At 40.9% G+C, this 23,185-nt stretch overlaps 1 protein-coding gene across 10 annotated transcripts in view; it reads right to left on the bottom strand.

Moving 5' to 3' along the window:
* Positions 1–9,164: 9,164 nt before the first annotated feature.
* GAPVD1 (GTPase activating protein and VPS9 domains 1) overlaps positions 9,165–23,185 on the bottom strand; it is an 82,707-nt gene continuing 68,686 nt past the window's right edge. For all 10 annotated transcript variants that reach the window (XM_045290180.1, XM_045290178.1, XM_045290179.1 and 7 more), the window contains 7 exons: positions 21,177–21,283; positions 20,692–20,851; positions 19,681–19,868; positions 18,921–19,134; positions 15,958–16,030; positions 13,861–14,058; positions 9,165–13,078 (listed from right to left, as the gene is read on the bottom strand). In XM_045290180.1, coding sequence (XP_045146115.1) covers positions 12,938–13,078; positions 13,861–14,058; positions 15,958–16,030; positions 18,921–19,134; positions 19,681–19,868; positions 20,692–20,851; positions 21,177–21,283 — 1,081 coding nt within the window. In that variant the 3' untranslated portion in view covers positions 9,165–12,937. The remainder of the gene's footprint in view (positions 13,079–13,860; positions 14,059–15,957; positions 16,031–18,920; positions 19,135–19,680; positions 19,869–20,691; positions 20,852–21,176; positions 21,284–23,185) is intronic.

Here is a 23,185-nt window from a genome sequence, read left to right on the forward strand (position 1 = left end):
TAACAATGATGAAAAATACAACTTTCCTCTAGTTCCTAAATGTTTCCTCCCCACTCCCACTACCATGACTCGAATTCAACCTTGCAAGTCTGGCTAGACCAGAGGATGTAAACTGGTACAGATAGGAACTGAAAATACAGGGAATCCAGAGAAGATGAGCCCTACAGGACCGGTGGTGTGAGTGGCGAAACAGGGAGGGTAGAGGGAGAGTGAGTAGGAAAGACGGAACCAATTACAAGGAACTAAATGTGGCCTCCTCCCTGGGGGACGGACAACAGAAAAGTGGAGGAAGGGAGACGTCGGACAGGGCAAGATATGACAAAATAACAATTTATAAACTATCAAGGGCTCATAAGGGAGGGGGGAGCAGGGAGGGAGGGGAAAAATGAGGACCTAATGCCGGGGTTTAAGTGGAGAGAAAATGTTTTGAGAATGATGTACAAATGCGCTTTACACAATTGATGTGTGTATGGATTGTGATAAGAGTTGTATGAGTCCCTAATAAAATGATTTTTTTTTAAAAAATCTCCTCTTTAGTCACATTTACAGTGCCTTCATACCTGAGAGGCCCATCTCCTACAGTATTTCCAACAATATTCTGCTTCCTTTGTTTAGGCTTTCAATATTTGGCAATGTTTAAAAAATATGCATACATTTTTCAGCTGCTTCTTCTTCTGAAGTTGGGAGCAAAGTCCTTTTGTCGTCTGTTTCTAGTCTGGAAGCTCCATTGAAACCTGTTCACTTTGGGTGACCCTGCTGGCATTTGAAATACCAGTAACATAGCTTCAAGAATTACAGCAACACACACCACCACAGGACAACAAACTGACTACTTGTCTGTCATCTTATTTTGTCTACTGTTATTAGGTGCCTCTATATGTTTTTTGACTTAAGAACACCATTGGAGGGCCATGGATAATACTTTATGTTCACTTAGCCTTACGTAGAAAGTAACAGAGATGGCAGTCACAAGGGAAAAACCACAGTATTGAAAGAAAATACTGAAGAGGTAAAGAAACATAAATACCATTGCAAGAGAATGAAAAGTAGCATGAACGCATTTGAGTGAAGTTGTGGAGACTAATGTGTAGCTTTGGACTTGGTGACACTGAAATTCTTCTTTGGTTTGATGGCTTGAGTTACAATGAGTTTTTAAGATACCGATTCTGATGACTTCCCATAAAATCATTGAAAAACATGAAATTAAGAGAAGAGCAAATGTTTTGAGAATGTTGAGGGCAACAAATGTGCAAATGTGCTTTACACAATTGATGTATATATGGACTGAGATAAGAGTAGTATGAGCTCCCAATAAAATGATTTTTTAAATGACATTTTTGCATGGATTTATAAAAATCTCCAGTTTTTCCTGAAAGAGAAAAGTAATAAAATGTAACATTACTATATATTTTTCAGTGATGTTCTAACTGCTTACTAACTGCTTAGTTACATCACCCCCCTCAAATATGTACTTTCTCTGCAGTTTAAAACAACTATTAAATTACTTATCTTTGCTGAAAAGGGGATGTTAACTCAGGCTATTTTTTATCTTTGAAATAACTCATCTTATTTAAAGGAGATGACAAAACACTCTTTCATTTTATATATCAGATACTACAAAATCAAATATTTGGTGCAACAAAAAAAGATAATTCTGGACTTAAACTTCGTCATGTGCACTGTGAGTAGGTTTAAGAAGAGTAAGATAGAAGCAGAGTCCAGAAGATAATCATTCAAGATAATCTGGTTTCTTGCATCCTTCAATAGAAAGGGCTCTATTGCAGACCCATCATAGAGCAGGAGCTTGACAATTGAGAACCTGTACTCTCATAACCAAAGGGAACTCTTTTATTTTATTCAACTATAAAGGGGATAACTGAGCTGATATATTTTCCTATAGCTATGCATTATACATATTGTATTAAACTACTTAGAAGGTTGTAAGCATCCCCTCACAATTGCAATATTTTGGTAGCTATTTATACATCCAGACTGATATATTATGCATTTGATTATGTTTACTGTGAGTTCTACTAGATTCTTCAGGAAATAAATGTGTCTGTTCTAAGAATGGTGAAGAGAACATGATGTTAAAGAAAGGCAAAACTCTACAGGTATGTACATATGCAAATATGCCACTGATTTTGGATCGCTTGTTGCTCCCTTGTCTCTGGGTTGGTCAACACCACCTCCTTTCCCCCACCTCCCCCTCTCCCATGTCCCCCCAGGACCATCGGTCCTGTTGCTTTCTCCTCCAGACTGTTCATCCAACCCGTCTTATCTAGCTAGATCTGCAGAGATATTAACATGCACAAAAAAACAAGGCATAGCAAAAGAAAGTGACAAATGAAAACAATGACAAAAAATAAATTTAAAAAACATGGGAGAGGGGAATGTGGGGGGAAAGGTAGTGGTGTTTACAAACCCAGGGACAAGGGAACAACAAGTGATCCAAAATCGATGGTGAGGAGGGTGTAGGAGGCCTGGTAGAGCATGACCAAGGGTAATGTAACCAAGAGGAATTACTGAAACCCAAATGAAGACTGAGCATAATACTGGGACAAGAGGAAAGTAAAAGGAAATAGAGGAAAGAGGGAGGAAGTAAAGGGCATTTATAGAGGTCTAAATAAAGGCATGTACATATGTAAATATATTTATATATGAGGAGGTGGAAATAGATCTATGTGCATATATGTATAGTTTTAGTATTAAGATAGAAGATGGACATTGGTCCTCCACTCAAGTCCTCCCTCAATGCAAGAATACATTGTTCTATTAAACTGGCATTCCATGATGCTCACCTTCCCAACACGATCGTTGAAGACAAAGCGGGTGCATAAGCAAATGTGGTGAAAAAAGCTGATGGTCCCTGTATGGCCAGATCAATACCAGGCTGGTTTCTAGCAACAAGTGACCTTGAGTCTCCCCCATCCACGTGGAGCTGACCAGAGCTAGCTGAAACAACTAGCATCAAGTGGCCTTGAATCTCCCACACACACCTGCGGAGCTGAACAGAACTGCCTAATGGCCCGCTTTGCTCTCGACCAGCCACTCTGCACCTGGCATGGCCCGTTTAGCTCAGTGCCCACTGCTCTCGACCCTCCACTCTGCACCCAGCATGGCCCATTTGGCTCAGTGCCCGCTTTGTTCTTGCCCACCACTCTGCACCCGGCACGAATACACCCGGAACCAGGAAGACACCTTACATTCCAGGAACCCGGACATACCTGTCCATATAAGCAGCAGCCCTGTAGCCTGTGATGCGACTCCCACAGCCCGGACATTGTGGACTGTGGGACTTCGCCCAGGCTGGGTTTTTTCTCCCTAATAAAGCCTGTTTGTTCTAATTCTACTGATTTGGTTTCTGGCGCCTCTCGACTACCTTACAGTCCCCAGCTATCCAAAGATATAGCATCTGGGGTCTAAAAGGCTTGAAGGTAAACTAGCGGCCATCTAGTTCAGAAGCAACAAAGTCCACATGGAAGAAGCACACCAGCCTGTGTGATCATGAGGTATAGAAGGGATCAGGTATCGGGCATCATCAGAACAAAAAATCATTGTGAATGAGGGAGAGTACAGAGTGGGAACCTAAAGCCCATATGTAGGCAATTGGACATCCCCTTACGGAAGGGTCGCAGGGAAGAGACGAGCCAGTCAGGATGCAGTGTAGCAACGATGAAACATACAACTTTCCTCTAATTCCTAAATGCTTCCTTCCCCCCCACTATCATGATCGGAATTCTACCTTACAAATCTGGCTAGACCAGAGGATGTACACTGGTACAGATAGGAACTGGAAACACAGGGCCAGTGATGAGAGTGGCGATACCAGGAGGGTGGAGGGAGGGTGGGTTGGGAAGGGGGAACTGATTACAAGGATCTACATATAACCTCCTCCCTGGGAGACGGGCAACAGAAAAGTGGTGGGACAGTGCAAGATATCACTAAATAGTAATTTATAAATTATCAAAGAGTTCGTTGGGGAGGGGGGGAGCAGGAAGAGAGGAGAAAAAATTAGGAACTGATGCCAGGGGCTTAAGTGGAGAGCAATTGTTTTGAGAATGATGAGGGCAATGAATGTACAAATGTGCTTTACACAATTGATGTATGGATTGTGATGAGTTGTATAAGGCCCTAAAAAATGATTTAAAAAAAGAAAACCTGTAAATAGTTCAGTCTGTTTGTTGACCTCTAGGAATGTCCGCCAGTCAAGTCCGATGGGATGCCACACCCTGGCCCCAAAGTCTATCCTTGGAACTCCCTCGGGACCTCCCTGCTCTGCTCCCCCTGCTAGTCTCCTGCACGCCCTTAATGTTTTGCCTCTGTGCGGTGGGGCCAGACCAGGCCAATCCAGACACTGGACAGTGTTGTCCCTTGTAGGGCCATGGGTCAGTGAGGGATGTCATGTCTCATAGGGGGGCCAGCCACATGGTCCACTCTGTGCACTGGCTGCTCTGAGCCGGGATATCGTCCTCAAGGCTTGGTGGGCCAGGATGTGCCCACTCCCTTCCTCCCCCTTCATTTGCTCCCGTGTGCTCTGATCAGACATGTCCCTCTCCCCAACCTGCAGCTTCAGTGCTGTTATCTGAAGTAAATTCTTCTGGGGGGAGGGGCGGCTATCCACATAGTTGGGATTGGGGCTGGGCCCTCAGACCACTGGCTCCCCAAAAAGTGGGTTCTCAAGTGATTTCTCGGCTCACATTTTATTTATGTGACAATTGAGAGTATAATCAGTGGCTGGCCCGACCCTTTTTCAGTCAATGCTCAGTTGGCTGCTAGAATGGTGTCACATACTCCTTTGCTAAGGGCTTAATGGCTATATTGTTCCCTGTTGCATTAGTTCTGGTTAAAATTCCACTGTGAATCAGCACAGTGGATGGGCTCTTCCATCAGGGGTCTCCCACACTCATGGTCCTCACAGTACCCTCCATGGTGTCACTGCTCTGATCTCTATCCCTCAATTAAATGTGAGCTTGGGAGACATTTCATAGCGCTCTCTCTCTCTCACACACACACACACATTTCATAGAGCACAGACAGACAGACACACACACCACCACCACCACCCCAGCACCCCCAGACACAGCAAAACCAGAGAGCTTGTGCTCGGTAGCGGGTCAAAGGAAAAGAGGAAGACTTTCCATGAGCTGGATTGACACAGGGGCTGCAATAATTGTGAGGATGTGAAGACGGCACAGGCCTGGGCAGCATTTTCTTCTGCTGTATGAGTTGCTGTAAGTCAGAACTATTGGCGGCCCATGACAAAACAAGAGGTAATCAAGTCCAAATCTGGAGAACCCCCCTCAAAGTCAACAATTCACTGGCTTTTGGTCTGATAAGTGGCACAGCTAAGACTGGACCATCTTTAGATTCCCGTATCTGAAACCCATGACTCTTCAGTAAGTGACAAGATTGATCTAGGATGTCTTATACCACATGGATTAAGGACCTAAATGTGCAAATTGAAATTATAAAACCCTCAGAAGAACAAACAGGGGAAACACTGTCAGGCCTTGCTTCTAACAGTGGATTCTCTAATACAATAGCAAAAGTACAAACTGAAAAAGACAAAGAGGACCCCATAAAGATGAAAACTTTTGTTCATCAAAAGACTTTGCCAAAATAGTAAAAAGACTAGCTACCAACTTGGGGAGTATCTTTGGAAATGGTATGCCTGACAAGAATCCAATATCAAAAACACACAGAAGAAAACTTTGAAGATAAAAAGCTCACCCAAGATTGAAATGGATCTCCATAGGCACTTCCCCAAACAGGATAAATAGCCAAACATAAAATAGTAGTCTGTGACAGTAATGAGATGTGAATCAAAAATATTTCATACACTCCCACTAGAATGATTAAGATGAAAAACACCACAAAGTAACATGTTGGCAAGGCTGTGGTGATGCTAAAAGCGTTATCCATCGCTGGTGGGAGCACAAATTGATTCAGCAGCTGTCAAAAACTGTGGCAGTCCCTCAAGTAACAGGACGACCATATGACCCAGCAATTCATTCCCAATATACACCTAAGACTTGAAAGTAGAGACTCAAAAAGAAACTTGTACCTCAATGTTCATGGCATCACCACTCATAACAGACAAAGGGTGTAAACAACCTAAATGCCCCTAAGTGAAGAGGTAAACAAACTATGTCACAAACACACAGGGGAATATGACCCAGCCAGGAGAAGAAATGAAGTCTTGATACAGGCTACGGTATGGAAAGAAGTTGAAGACATTATGCCAATTACGAAAAGACAAATAGTGTAAGCGTTCACTTATACAAACACAAGACAAATGTAGAGACAAAAGTTTATTAGGGGTTACCAGAAGGAATTGTAAAAAGGAAGCTTACAGTTGGGAAAAAATCAAATTAAGAACAGGGTTTCACAGCTGATTATTCTAATTGCTGCCGTTATTGACCTGTTAAAGTTGAATTGGCAAAGGTGGTGGTATCTTTACAACAAAGGCAGAAGACGACAAAAAAAAAAAAGTAGCTGCTGAGGCTGCTTATTTACAAACTCCCCATGGGTTATTTGGTGTTCTGGCTTGGAAGTTTAGGGAGGGTCATGGTTTCCTGGGCCCAAATAACATTAATACTTCTGTTGTACCTCCTCATTCACTGCCGTGTGCCTGGGGTCTTGAAAAGCTTGCACAAGGCGACCCAACGCACAACTGGTCTCAATTCACTTGGAGCAAGAGGGAGAGTGAGTCAGGAACAGGAGGATAAACACCTTGAAAATAACTGCTTTCATAAACAACTACTTTGTCTTAAGACCCTAAGAACTGGATAGTGTCCAGCTACCGTTACATTTGACCAAACAACCTCATGAAAGAATTATGAAGAAAATGCATAATAGAATTTAAAATTCTCAGAGTCCAGCCCTTCTGGAACCATAGGAGGTGAATACCTGAAATTTCCCTGAGATAATCTTTAACTTTAATCTAAAAATATCACCTAAAGTAATCTTATAAATAAACATTAGTTTTAACTAGTAACCAAGGTCTGCCTTAATCATTGTGCTCTTTTAAGAGGTATCTATGTGGAATCAGGAGCCCTGGTGGCACAGTGGGTTGGTTATGCATTGGGTTGCTAACCACAAGGTTGGCAGTTTGAAACTATCAGGTGCTTCTTCGGGAGAAAGACAAGGCTTTCAACCCCCGCAATAAGAATTAAGTCTCAGAAACCCACAAGGAGCAGTCCTGTCCTATAGGATCAACCCAAGTCAGAATGGACTCAATGGCAGTGTTCTGGAGGAGTTCATATGGAATCAAACTGACAACTACAAAGATTAGAGAGGGCTCAGGGGAGGGGTGGGTCAGTGAAATTGTTTATTATGGTGGAATAACTCAAAAAGAGGGCAGGAAAGGTTAGCCAATTCAAGGAAATGTAATCAGTGTCACCAAATTGTACTTGTAGAACCAGTAGAAGTGGTGTATTTTTTTGTTGTATTTCTAGCAACAATAAAGGAAAATTTGGGGAGTGGGGGGCTAAGAGTAGAGTGATCCAAGGGGAAAAGAAACCACCTCTCCTAGGGCCGGCTTGCTGGTGTGGGCCCACTTTGCCGTGTTGTGCTGGCGAGCAGCACCCAAGGCACTGAGTGGAATGGCCCCTCACCATCTTCCCTTCACGCACTCAGCTTGTGCCCACTCAGCAGCCTCACTTCAGTCATGAAGAAGCCACCAAAGACAACAAGCAGGATGGGCAGGGACCAGGAAGTGAGGTGGGCCAAGAGGGAGGTAAATGCAGGAGTTGGGAGTGGAAATGTTGACTGTGGGGAACAGAAACAGGATAGGGAGCACACTGAAGCTGCTGAAGGTTCTGCATTAGAAGCGACCAACTTGCACTCAGAGCCAAACAGCTACAGAGTGGCTGCTGGAATCAATGCTGCTCTCCCACATGGAACACTGACTTAGAATGGATACAAACTATAAATGAGACAGCCACTTACATTTTTCAATAATGAGAATGATTTCACAAACTTGTTTTCAAATAGAAACTTGAGTATGTCATTGAACACGGCTTCTCCCAGGTATGTATGTTTGGTGACCATGAGATTAGGTGAAAAATAGTTTTAAATAATCAGACTATAAACACGAGTATTTAGGCACATAAAAAACTATCCTTAAGGACCAATTGGACTGGATGTCCAGTAAGAGTTCTTCATTCTTTAGAAGAGCCTTCCCCATGCATTCTCATAGGATGGGCTGCATGAGACTACACATTTTAGTATGCCTCAGAGCATCTGGGACGTTTGCTAGGGATGCAGATTCCCAAGGTCTACACTAGAAATCCTGATTCAGTGGGCATGGGGTGGGATCACGAGTGGATAGTTTTCAAAACAGCCCAAGGTGTATGGTACAGGTGGTCCAATAGCTTCGACTGCTTCTCACACTTGCCCAAGAACAGGGGCCGGAGGACAAACAAGGGCAGCACGTGACTCTAACAGAAAGTTTGAGAAACATGGGGCAGGTTGTCAGGCCTTTATTCCAGTGCCTCTGTGTGGACTAGAAACGCGAAACCTATCCGTTAATAGTCAAGTGTGTTACATAGCAGCCAGGGACTCCAAGGGCTGCGTGACAGAAATATCACAGAAATCCCCGAGATATATACAATTCTGAGTTTGCCAAAAAGAGCCGAGTTCTATTTTCAGTTTTAGGCAAGTCACGGCATTAATTTTAATGCTGGGGGGGGGGGGGGGGGGGGGGGGCGGGAGACTGAGCCCTGATAGTTTTCAAGCCTTTCCTTCTCGATGAAGTGCCAAGAATATAGGGAAAGGGCCTCTCCACCAGGGGCAGGATCCTGCAGAGGGAGTCAGCCTCCAGGAGATTGCGCACTTCATCAAATGCTAGGTTCCTCAGCTACAAAGATTAACATAATGTCCACTGAAAATCTTAATTTGGATGGTGACACTTTTGCTTTCAGAACTAAAGCCAATAACTGCTATCAACTCAAGGGCTCGCTGGGTTCAAACAGGAAAAGTCCACCACCTCATCAGTAACTGCTGGGTAATCCTAGTTCCTTCTTGCACCACACTTAACAAATACCTTTAGCTTCAGGAAGATGAGATTTATGGAGAACATCGGTAGTATTCAAAAAGTCAAAGGAATTTTCAGAAGTGCTTCTGAATACAAAATAAGGTGATGGAAACATACACGCCAGTGAATCAAACGGCTCGCTCCTTTTAATCAGTTTCACAGAATGGCATCATACATCAGTCTTCACAAAAAGGAGACAGGGCGAGTTTCCTGTACATATACAAGAGAGTGCAAGCTCGTGAACATCAGCTTGTCTAAAGGTCTGACCAGTTTCAAGAGGCAGTTAAGTACAAAGTTTTCAAGTAGGTGAAGCACAAAGAGCATGAGTCACAAGACAGATCATCAACTCAGCAGAGGTGAATTCTTAAGGCGTGTTAGTCCCTGCCCACACCATCTGCCGTGACCCACGTGAAAACGCCTTCCTGGTTCTTGACTTCATCTTTGCCGACTGTGGGCTGGCCAGAGATAAATCAGGCCCATAACTCCACAAGCCAGAGCTCAATGATACCAACTTTGACTGAACTCTGAAGCCAGCCCAATATTCACTCCCCACATGTTCTCAAGGGTAAAAAGCTATTTCTGGGCATCCTACTTCTTGGGTAACCTACATTCTAACATATATTACGTAATTATTAATCTGGCAAAGTTCTCAAACATTTTGGCATTCAAACTATCTCAACACTGTCAATCTGTTTATTAAAAACTGCTTGAGCCTCAAGATTATTTCTGAACCCTCCCCTCACACTGAAAATGAGAGGCAAAATATTTTCCCTTTAAGAAAAAAAAAACTGAATGGAGAGGCAGGAGAAAGTCGAGGGCACACAGCCAAGGTAGAGAAGAGAACTCCACCACATTTCTATTGCTTCTAGGCAATCCACTAATAATTTCTAGCGTGTTCCTACTTTCCCTCTTAATGGCCAATGAAATAAGATACTTTTTAAACCCTAAACATTTAAAAATACCTAGCTGACCTTTACTTGGTCCAAACTGGAATTCTCATGGCTAGTAATAGCAAACTGGGAGCATAGCCTGAACAGCCAGCTAATCTGGCTTGGAGAGTCTGGGCGTCATTGCTCCTGCGGGGATTTGATTTTCCTGTTTTCACACCACAGTGATGTGTCCATTCTTAACGAAGGCTCCCAGAACACAAAGGGAAGAGAAAAACCATGTTATCACATAGATTTTCAATCTCTTAGAAAGCCTAATTTTCATTCTATAGCTACCTACCTGTATAAATTGGCTTTTGTAAGCATGGTTTTAAAAAGGGAAAGCAGTAACTGGCTGAGGTTTGACCTAAATCAAACAAAATGTTTATCAGGTTTTTAAATGATTTAAGGAATATAAGGAAAGACGACCTTCCACCTGTACTTCTACTATGTAACCTGGAAGAGTATTAACACAAAATACAAATAGCTTTTCCTTTTCAGTAGAGCTAATTTTAGAAGATTCCCTTGGGCTGGGCTACATCTCCTTTAATCAGCAATAATCTGCACATTCAATGAAGGTTCCCCATAGGTGATTTTATACTTTTGTTCTAGATTCTTCATGTAACACAGTACTGGGATGGCACTTAGTAAGAAACATTTGAATAACTATTCTTTCCAGAAAGAGAAAGACCAACTCACTCCCATCCCACACACCACCTCCACTGCCGTGCAGTTGTCACTTCATACAAAATCAGTTTTACATGAAATCCTGCCATGAGATCAAATAAATTGTGTGGTTAATGCCAACAGGCTTTTCAGAGGGAAATCTGCTGCCCCTTAAAACATTACACTTGAGTTGAGACCCAAGCACCTACCTCAGCGCACAATTCTGACACCAAATCTCCAGGGTTCTGCCCTCACCACTAGCTCAAAATCCACTCCTATCTCCTGCCAGTGGGTGTAGCCTTATGCACCCCCAAAGCACCACTAGTCTCATCCAGAGCCCTGTGCAAAGTCCAAATCTTCATATTTATTTCCATTGTGATCAAATCGAATAGATTTAGCAACCATTGTGGAAGAAAAAACAAATCTCTCATTGACTTACAAGTTAAATTCCATTACAATGAATTCCAACTATTCCAAGTTTTCCGTTAACATTTATTGTTATGATATGTTGATGGCCTATTATCTAGGCCTTAGAAATCATGACATACAGTCTGTCTTATAGAGTATTTCTAATGGGATTTGATTGAAATTGCTCGGCAAGTTGGACAGTTACACCCCATGATGAACAAAACTCTCTACACCAATTTCTTGACCTAACATTCAAAAGAATGTATTGTAGTACTGGTTAAATTTTTATATCTTCCTAAAAAGCAGAAACCACACCCACACTTCTATTCAACTTGATGTCTTAAGATAAATGAACGAGGAAAAGTAAAGTCATAAAGAAAACGCAGCTTCGTGAGGTTCCTTAGGTGTTAGGAAACAGAGCTGAGGGAGGGCACCGGCAGCCTCTGCATCCACCTGCTCCTGGATGCTCCTCACAGGTCACAGGTCCCTGGAAAAGGGTGGAGCCAGCAACAAGGATTCAAAGTGTAGGACTGAGATTGATATAAAAGAAGCCAATGAGTAAACTGTTTGAGAAACATACAAAGTAAAACCAGTCAAGACTTGTGCTTGAAGCGTCCGTGTGCCTTGTGGCAAATTTCCTTGGGCACCAAACCTATTCCTGGACTCATTACTCATACAGAAGAAAAACCAAACTACTGAAACATACACTGTTGTTTGTTTTTTTCCAGAAGAGGGAAATAAAGGCACAAAAACCTGCCAAAATAGACTTTTTTTTCATAAGAATAGTATGATTGATTAAAATAGTATATCACTAGTAAAACCTGTGTCACTAGAGCAGACAATACAAATTAGTTTTTAAAAAAATGACATTCACTGAATTCCTGAATTCCTTCAATGTGAATAATCATCAAAAAATATATTACAATTAAAGGTTTGTAAGGAGCTCTGTTTGGGGTTTCTACGGTGTGTTTAATATTTCAGATGAGAAGTACCGCAATAAAGTATTAGCTAGCTATTGTTCCTTTTAATGTAATTCATGGTGATGAAAAGACTATCACCCATGTTCAGGCTCAAAACATCCAGGGCAAGCACTGCCTGAGTGGCCGACTCAGCAATTTTTATCCTCCTCATCAAAGCCAGCCCTGCATATCAGACTCCACACCAAGAAAATTCTATATACTGTATTACACTTTAATAAATACTTGTGTGTATTATTATTATTTGCTCTTAAGCTCAGCTTAACTTTGTCAAGGCAACCATTTCACAAGAGGGTATGTTTACAACCTATTTCCAGAAACATCCCTTGTTTATTAGAATCTGAAGATGTCCTTAATACATCAAATATAAATATATATTATATTTACATTTCCTTCGTATCTTTTCTATTTAGTTGAGTGCATTTATAGATAATGCCACTAATGTCACCATTACTACATTCCTCAGTGCAATCGGCATTTTCCTTCCATCAGATGCACACAAATTAGATGGTATCTTAAGAGGTGTACTGTTCCTTTTTAAGTTGTTTTTTTTTTTTTAAAGAAAAGGAAAGAATGTGTATCCATGGATGGAGATATCTAGGAATTTCCTAAGAGACTTTTTGTTTTATAATATTTTAAAATACCTGAAAAATGTGGTCCCTTTTTGCAGTGCTATTCAGTCTCTACTGGGTGGACAAAAAAAGTCACAAATTATGCAACTCTGAAAGGAAAAGAGCCCAAAGAAAACCTGCTTGATAGCTCATTAATCTGTTTAGTAAAGATCTGTTTTTAAATGTCTGAGTGCTGTACAATATTATACAAAAGCAATCTTCAGCCTTCAAAGCAGCTGGTAAATTTCCTCTGAAAACGATTTGCCCAACTAATATATAGTCTGCTGCTTTGGTGGGCCTTGATCTTGGTCACTTCCGGTCATCAATGGTTTTAATGAATTCCACTGCAGCTGTGAACTGCATCCACCAATAGGACTCTTCTCCAGACAGACAGCTGGCATAAAAGCTACTGATATACTGGACAGTGGACAACAAACAAGGTGGATTTGCCTAAAAAGGGGAAAATCAAAAAGGATTCAATTAGTCAGACTAATTGATAAAATCACTTTACCTTCAGATCATCATTCAAATTCTTTTACAAGTAATTTTGAACCCCAGCCATCATGAGTAGCTATAGTATAATAGGAAGGCAACACAGGTTTCATCATTGCTGATCTAGAGCTTTCTATCCCCGCCAGGCACTTTACACTGGACCTCAGGAGGCTGGATTATTCTCAATGGTTTTACTCAACATGCCCGAGTTCCAGGAAATAAATGTAGTAGGGAAATAAATGTTGCATGCAAATGGGTTGAATCGGAAAAGAAGTCCTAGAGGATCAGCTGAGAGTATCAACTTTGAGACAGAAGTAACAAAAATGGTAACATATTCAGTTTCAAGAGGTAACACAGAATGTGTCCTGATTCCACCCACACACACCCCACCCCCACCCCTTCCACATGAAGAGAGGGCAAGCTCAAGGCTTTTCCTTAAAACAAGATTCGATGGGCTCTGCAATGTTAACGATACCGTGTGGAAGCGAAAAGAGCAGGGATGCAGAGGAGGAGCTGGGACAGATCACAAACCCATCATATAGGGTTCTAACTCTAAGAGGCTAGGTTGCAGAAATACTGCAAACATTAAGAACTGCTCTAAAAATAATTAAATTGAGAAAAAAGAATTATAAGAATATATGCCTAACCTGAGAGCTTGAAGGCTGGAAAAAAGCCAAGGTCTCTAATAGCATATGAAGCCCTTGCACCACCCCACTCAGAAAGGCAAGTAAGGGACCCACCTTTATCAACACAAATACCAAAACGGGGACGAAGTCATCTGCTCCAGGGACAGAGTCTTCATTGGCCAAGCTCAGGAGGTTCATAATAGTAGAGCACATTCTCAGGATGCACTGCACTTTGTCCCTGGGGGTTTTGTAAGCACTTATGGTCCTGATTTCTGATTGTGCAGATGGCCACGGTGCCTCCCGGAGATAGACCTACTCGAGACCACAAACAGACATTCAATTCTTCACTCTCGTAGCAGCCACACTCCATGGCAGGCCTTTCCCTTTCTCCAGGAACATCATGCTGCAGTTCTCCCCATTTCACCACAGACTGAACAACAGATTCCAAACTATAATTTATTTTGCATTTAAAAAGAAAGTAATGCAAATATCCTTAATAGAGAAAGAGAATATATTAAAAGCAAACCTAGAGGTCATAAAAATTCAAACCAATCTTTCTTAAATAGAAAAGAATGGAACTTTTGTAGCTGAGTCTAAAAACACAAACGGGCTAAAACAACTAAAAGAAGATTTTTGAAAATTTTAATGAAACCAGAAAACTCAAATACTTGAAATTTCCCCATTTCCTTCTTCTTTATGTTAGAGATACAAGTCTGAGTGTATCAGTGACAAAAGAAGTAATTTTGAATCCACCTGACAGGTTCAGTTCTGTCTCTGTGACAGTGGTTTCTACCCTCCATGGAGTGCCATGGGAACCCTTCTTCAAATGGGAAGTCTCTGCAGAATCCCCATGACAAAAGCACCAATGCAGAGCTGCCTGCATGCAGAGTAGCTTCAGGGGTGGGATGCCTCAATGCTGGTCCACTACCAAGGACCCTCTTCAGGACAGGGAAGTTCAGCTGAAGGAATGCTATGGTTAGAGTGAATTACATCTATTACAAATGGTGTTTTAAAATTTTAATTTAGAGGGCCCAAAAAAATATCCAATGGGAAGCAGATGCCCTTTTTAACAAGTGGTGCTGGAAAAAATGGATATTTACCTGCAGAAAAATGAAGCAAGACCCTTATTCTCACTCCATGCACAAGAATAAACTCAAGGTGGATCACAGATCTTGAAGTTAAACCCCAAACTATTAGGGCCATCAATGAGGGAATTGGGACCAACTTGAGAACTTTGGCACAGGGAATACATAGGCTATCAGAAATAGGGAAGGACACAAACACAAAGCAGGCACAAATTGACAAATGGGATATACTGAAGATAAAACACCTGTGTGCATTGATAGAATTCACCGAGAGTAGTAATAAGAGAGTCCACGGACTGGGAAAACATCTTTAGCAATGACACATCAGAAAAAGGACTCATTACTAAAATCTACAATACTTTGCTCGCTTCCAAAATGAAAAAAACTAATTGCCCACCAAAAGGAGGTGGGCACAGGACCTGAGCAGAAGCTTCACAGGGGCAGAAATCCGAATGGCCAACAAACATATGAGAAAATGTTCCCGATCTTTAACCATAAGAGAAATGCAAATCAAAACAACAATGAGGTACCACCTAACACCCTCAAAGACAGCTCAATTCAAAAAATCAGAAAGCAACAGGTGTTGGAGGGGCTGTGGGGAGACAAGAGCTCTCATCCCCTGCTGGTGGACCTGTAAGTATGTACAGCCACTATGGAAATCAATCTGGCGATTTCTAAAACAGATGGAAATTGAGCTACCATATGACCCAGCAATCCCCCTACTGGGTGGGCATATACCCAGAAGAGGCAAGAAACAAACCAAGGCCAGACATCTGTGCTCCAATGTTCATTGCAGCACAGTTCACAATTGCAAGGAGTTGGAAACAACCCAAATTTCCATCAACTAATGAGTGGATTAAAAAGCTGTGGTACATGCATACAATGGAGTACTACGCATGGCTAAAAAGCAGTGATGAATGAATGAAGCACATCACTGCAAGGGAAGAACTGGAGGAAATCATGCTAAGCAAAGTAAGTCAAGCACAAAAGGACAAGTACAACATGAGTCCGCTGAGGTAAGCTTAAAAAAAAATTTTTAATTTAGTTCCTTGAAAACTTGGAAATATATGGTAAACCAAGTAACTTTTAGTTAGTAATATCACCAGGTTATATAAACTCAAATTACCTCTGGTATCTGAAGAGCTCTGTGATTTGCAGTCACTACTTTAGACAATCTCTGAATATGTTCATGAAGGACCCTGAAAGCAACCACACACACACAAATAAATATACATTTCAGATACAGAAAAATGTTTGGTTTTTTCAAAACATTAAGATCATTTTAGACTTATATCTAACGCCAAGCTACAATTATAGTTGAGACTGTATGTACTCTATATGTATTAGAAAAGTCTCATACTTATGACCTACTTAGAAATGCTGAGGGCACAGAGAGGTGTGAGTCGTCTACTTTCCATGACGAGACATATTCCAAATGAGAAATGAGTAGAATCCTTAGCCCAGTCCTTGGGCACACTATTTATTTAATAAATAAGCAGAGAGGAAACAGAGGGATCAAAAGCCAGAAACCAAAGATCTCAGATGGAAAAGGAACTCTTGAGAACATCCGCCTGATGATTTTACATGTGAAAATAATCATGCTGAAAAAGCAGAGGAATTTGCCTAAGACCACAAAGGGATCAGCAGCAGAGGCCAAGCTGGTTTTCCTGGCTTCCAGAACACCTTGACTCTCCAACTCTACAAAACCCACAAAAATGCCATAGAGGGGGAAAAAACAAAAAAATAACAAGTAAGCTCCACATATCTCAATCCTGACTCATAGAGGTCCTACAAAGGGTGAGTGAGCTTATAAATCTTTATGGAGGTAGACAGCCTCAACGTCTCCCCTTAGGTTTAAACTGCTGACTTGTAGTAAGCAGTTCACCATGTATGCCAAGAGGGCTCCTCCCACAGAGGCGTAGGAAGGAATAATCTACTTCAAGGCTGCTCTTCACAGGAAGTAGTTTAAATGTCCCACTTCATACCTCCTATCTTAAGCCCTAGACTCACACTCTGAAGAGAAAACAAGGCCTAACTCACTGCCATGCAGTTGATTCCAACTCACAGTGACCTTAAAGACCGAGTACAACTGGCCCTGTGAGTTTCCAAGACTGTTTACTTTTTATGGGAGTAGAAGGCTCATCTTTCTTTCAATGAGTGACTGATGGTTTCAACCTGCTGACATTGAAGTTCAAGACCCAATGTGTAACCACTATGCCACCAAAGCTCCTTAGGGTTGAAACAAAACCACGTCCTTATTTTATTAAGATATAATCCACATCCCATTCTAGATATTTCTTTTTTTTTTTAACATTTTATTAGGGGCTCATACAACTGTTATCGCAATCCATACACACATCAATTGTGTAAAGCACATTTGTACATCATTCTCAAAACATTTTCTCTCCACCTAAACCCCCGACACTAGGTCCTCATTTTTCCCCTCCCTCCCCGCTCCCCCCTCCCTCATGAGCCCTTGATAGTTTATAAATTGGTATTTTGTCATACCTATATATTTCTTATAGTAAAATATAAACGACTTATTACTATATATTAATAAGCATTGTGACAGTATGTCCAAAAGTATTTATTAGGATTCCAGTTTATACATGCACAAATCTCATCCACACAAAGCATGTTTAAACATGTCTCTGTGATCAGTGAATCGGAGCAGACTAATTCTCTTAGTAATAGACGTGCCTTAGTTTCCTTAGGGTGCCTTCAAAAAAAAGTTCCTATTTTTTTAAAAAAGGCTTCCAAGGTAATCTGCTGGCTCATTTAAATCCATGTAACATGCCAGCACAGAAGGTTAGGATTACTGTTTGGAGGCCGCAAAGGTTTCCTCAAAGGACAGAGGATAATATGGAGACATTATGGAAAAGCTTTAAGCAAATTTAAAACTACATTTATGAGAAAAATGTTAGAAAATTGCACTGAAGAATTTTTTTTCCCATCACAACCATGTAACTACTTATTTTTTGAGGGCATCGAGGGCTGTCCTACAAGGCTTTTATTAGGAAACCGAACCCCCATCCATCCTGATCTTACCCCTTCAGACTTCTTTTTGTTCCCCCAAATTTGAGAAACATGATTTGGGCCCCTGGAGAATGCTAAAACTGCTGCTTTGATACGGCGTAATGGGAAAAGCTCAGAATTCTTTGAGGACGGGTTAGAGAGAGGAAAACACCACCTTCTGAATGCATAGACCCAAGTAAGAAACCAGAGCTTCACATTTGGATACTTTCAAATATAAAAGTGTCTATGATTTTGTGGCAATACCTTAAATTACCCTTATATTAGCTGTCAAGATCCAAAATATGCTCACACAAACTAATAGTTCTCAAGAACAGGGATGAATTTGTCCCCAGAGGACAATGGCAATGTCTGGAGGCATTTTTTGGATGTCACAATTTGGGGAAGGTATTACTGTCATCTAGTATAATTATCCTTCAATGTCCAAGAAGGCCCCCCACAATAAAGGACTATCTGACTTAAAATATCAATAAGGCTGGCTTGGGAAGCTGTGACTCAAGGAAATGTAAAACTGTAACCATGGCAAGCACTAATAAAGGAACACAGGCCTGACAGTTGTTAACAAGAGATTTCATTTGATCAAAAAGGTAAAGAAGGGAGGGGGAAAAAAAGGAAAAAGAAAAAAAGTAAGGAACTTTCCCTAATTACCGTATATACTTGTGTATAAGTCGAATTTTTCAGCACATTTTTAATGCTGTTTTTGTGGTAAAATTAGGTGCCTCGGCTGATATTCGGGCTCGCTTATACTCAAGTATATTCGGTAAGTGATGCTTGAATCAAGATATGAAGGATAAGAACTAATCACATGAAGAAGGGAAGACAAGACCACTTTAGACAGAATTTTAAAAAGCCATGCCACCTTCCCAAAAGGTCATACTGGTTTATTTTCCTTTAAGTCGAATTCCCCACATTCCTGAGAGCACTGGGTGTATCATTTTTGTCAGTCTGATGGGTGGAAAGTAACTGGTGCAATCTCTTTTAGTATCAGATACTCTCCTGTGTAGCTTGCCTAAAATTTGGAGCTGCAACAGGAGCATTGAATAAAGCAGCACTCACTGGTCACGAAGTATGTCCCCATCCTGATTAGGGTAGAACGCAAGCTTGAAAATCCGATTCATCACACTACGCTCAATGGCCAGCTGAGCATCCTGAAGCTGCTCTTCACTCGCATTCTGCCATATGACGTCCTGAGCCATCGCACCGTAAAGAAACTGCAGAAAGTCTTCAACCTGAGCAGTTTTATCATCAGCTGCTGTGAGTTTCTGAAAGTCTCCAGTGTAAAATCATAAAATTTTAAGTTAGCTGAATAAAATTAAGTTATAAAAATAATTTTAATCACTAGTGAGGGAGATACCATAATTTTAAACCTACTATATATATGGATTTGGTTTATTTTAAGAGAAGATGCATGGTCAATGTATTCATGAGTAATATACACTGCTATACATATATTATTAATTATTGTTTGTGCATAAAAAAGCATGTGGAGCCAAATCATTAAAACAAACAAAAAGTAGAAATACATGTAAAAATTGAAGAGAAAGGGTTTGTTACAAAAATAATTTTCCTCCCTCGCTGCTCCTCCTAAAACATTCTTTTAAACGAGAAAAAAAAATCATAGATCTAAAATTTTACCAATTTCTGCATTTTGAACTGGATATTCAATTCAGGACAATGTTTAACATCCAAGTTTAATTATTATGAACCCATAAAATGACTGTGGGCATTTTAGAAGATGTTCTAAGGTGTGTAAGTGCTGAAACAAAAAAAATTTCTAAAATCTTTTCAATACATGGCTGAAGAGACACTTGGTTACCTTGAATGAATTCTCTAATCTTCTTTTCTTTGCTCTCCAGCAGTAACCTCACGCAGACAGTAGTAAAATATCGATTGGCCACCTCCTTGTCCCGCAAAACCCTTTGCAACAGCCTTTCCAGGTGAGCCTGGGTGGTCTGCAGTCCTTGTCGACAACGAGTTAGGTAAGCAATATATGGGGTCCTTTTCCTAAAGTGTGGGGGGAGGGGAGATTCTGAAAGACATTTTCTATGGAAAATTATTTCATAAACTTTGATTTTAAAAACTTGGCATTTCAGGCTCCAGTTAATTTTCCACAAGACTAAATGAGGCTGACAGCTCTAGAAATGGAATCATCTTGCATGATTGTGAAGAATATTATCTACTGAGCTGACCACTTAGCTGCCTAACTCACCAAATGTTTCTAAGCCCCTTTGCATAGACGGTCTATTTTATATTGGAGCATAATCTCCCCTACCAGGGCAATGACTGCTACAAAAAATTACTCTGAGCAAAATCTACATTAATATACCACTAGGTCACAAACATTCAGCACCGATAACTTGCTGGTAATCTAAATACAACCATCATCACAGCACTTATGCTCTGTGACGCCTCTTGACTTCCAAAGTACCTCAGTTAGTTTCTCCCCATATAACCATTTGCAAAGGCAACAAAGGGTAGCATTCCTCACCCTACTTCTGATTCTCTGGTCCAGGTCTTTCCCATCACTCCTGAAAAAAAGACTATCTTATCCTCTCTGGGCCTCACAACACACAGACATGCCTCTTTGCTGAAGCTGCTTTAGTCCAGAGCTGAATGAAATAAAGTGCATTACTTTATTACAAAAAGCACCTAATTTATAACTATTTTTTTACACTAAACAACCAAATAAATGTGTCCCTTGGAAATCTATATTCAGGTAAACATTGCCAACCACTCTCTAGTAAGCCTAGATTCCTTTCTTCAATAATGATGAAGATATAAAAACAACCAATTTAGGTCTAAGGGCTAGCCAGATGGAGTCAATTACCTGTAGTCCTCAGCTATCGATGCCAGCAGTTTCCTACACGTCCTATTATCAAAGCGGCACACACACCGCATGGTTTCTTGAAGTTGTGCCATTAAGTTTTTATCTTGTAAATTGATTGCTTCAGCTATTTGAACTTTTAAGAAACATACAATTTCATTGTCTAAACAAGCAAAAAACAAGAAGAAACCTGTTAACTCTTGAGTATTTCCATGGTCTAACAAGGCTGTATGTTAACACCTCAGCTTACAGCTCTAAATGTTCATTGTCAGAACCATTAGCTATAAGACCACTCCCATTTACAGGACTATTTAATTACAGAACCAATTCATGAACCATCAATACTCAAAATGTCCTTAGCTGATGCTAATATAAATACATGACACTGAACCATATAGATTTACTATACCGACTAAATGCAGTCAAGTACTGACAATTTCATATGGCTTAACCTATACGAACATATAAACTGCCAAGCAGCAACTTACCTTCTGGGTCTGTGTGGTCTGGCAAACCATTCCGTGAATGAGTTAGCACTGGGAAAGCAACCGAGTCCGCAGAACAAAGTGCAAGCCTCAGTTTCTTTTTTGCATCTCTGAAGAATGATTTATAAAATATATTTTAAAACCTAATAATGTTAGTAAATTCATCTCCTTATCCAGAGAAGGCTACAATTTAAAACTATATTTACTCTATAATATGCTATACCTCAGGAACAAAGAGAATTTTTAACTATGGACATTTCACTTAAAGGAACAGGATTTCTAGTTACTGTAAGCAAGGTTGTAAAAGGCTCTGAGTAGAGATCATTTTGGGAAGACCCAGTACTAATCAAGCTACAAAACCTTTCTGAAGTTCTATGATATGCTGAGCTCTATGCTAGATATATGAGAGCAAATGTTTTGAGAATGATGAGGTCAATGAATGTACAAATGTGCTTTACACAATTGATGTATGTATGGATTGTGATAAGAGTTGTATGAGCCCCTAATAAAACGATTTTTAAAAATCTTTTTTAAAAAGATAGTAATCTTACCAAAATTGCCATTACACACACACAGAGTCAGAAAAGTCTATTATGTAACATTTGGAAGGGACCAGAGAAGTCATCAGATCCACTATCACCGAAGAAAAAATAGAATCCTTTCTACCACATCCCCTGAGAAATGTTGACTTGCCACCAGACAAGGTGGGCACCTGACAATAAGCCTTTTCTATTGTGTTGCTGCTTGCAAGTTTTTGTGTTGAACCCAAACCTGTTTCCCTTTAAGTTTTAACTGCCCACACTCCTCAATGGTATCCACTGGTGGTGGGACAGACCTTCATAAGATGTTTTCTTCCAAAGTTGATGGAGCCCGACTAAAGATATAGCATCTAGGGCTTTAAAAACTTGAAGGTAAACAAGCGGCCATCTAGCTCAAAAGCAACAAAGCCCACATGGAAGAAGCACACCAGCCTGTGTGATCATGAGATGCCAAAGGGATCAGTTATCAGGCATCAAAGAACAAAAAATCTTATCATTGTGTGCTTACCTTCCCAATACAATCACTGAAGACAAATGGGTGCATAAGCAAATGTGACGAAGAAAACTGATGGTGCCCAGCTATCAAAAGATAAAGTATCTGGGGTCTTAAAGGCTTGAAGGTAAACAAGCGGCCATCTAGCTCAGAAGCAACAAAGCCCACAGGGAAGAAGCACACCAGCCTGTGTGATCACGAGGTGTAGAAGGGATCAGGGATCAGACATCAAAGAACCAAAAATCAAATCATTGTGAATGAGGGGGAGTGCGGATTGGGGACCCAGGACACATCTGTAGGCAACTGGACATCCCCTTACAGAAGTGTAGCGGGGAGGAGAAGAGTCAGTCAGGGTGCAGTGTAGCAACAATGAAACATACAACTTTCCTCTAGTTCTTTAATGCTTTCTCCTCCCACCCCAACCCCCCACCACCACCACTATCATGATCCCAATTCTACTTTACAAATCTGGCTAGACCATAGGATGTACACTGGTACAGAAAGGAACTGGAAACACAGGGAATCCAGGACAGATGATCCCTTCAGGACCAGTAATGAGAGTGGCAATACCAGGAGGGTAGAGGGAGGGGAGGGTTGAAAGGGGGAACCAATTACAAGGATCTACATATAACCTCCTCCCTGGGGGATGGGCAACAGAAAAGTGGGTGAAGGGAGACATCGGACAGTGTAAGATAATATTTATAAATTATCAAGGGTTCATGAGGGAGGGTGGAGCGGAGAGGGAGTGGAAAAAAATGAGGAGCTGATACCAAGGGCTCAAGCAGAAAGTAAATGTTTTGAGAATGATGATGGCAACAAATGTACAAATGTGCTTGGCACAATGGATGTATGTATGGACTGTGAAAAGAGTTGTACAAGCCCCCAATAAAATTATTTTTAAAATATATATATTTACACAATCCTAAATAAAGAATCAAAAAAAAAAAACCCAAATGTTTTCTTCCACACACGGCAGCTCT

The sequence above is a fragment of the Echinops telfairi genome, unplaced genomic scaffold (genome assembly GCF_000313985.2).
Source record: "Echinops telfairi isolate 266 unplaced genomic scaffold, ASM31398v2 ScPeMD7_32;HRSCAF=126, whole genome shotgun sequence".
Lineage (NCBI taxonomy): Eukaryota > Metazoa > Chordata > Mammalia > Afrosoricida > Tenrecidae > Echinops > Echinops telfairi.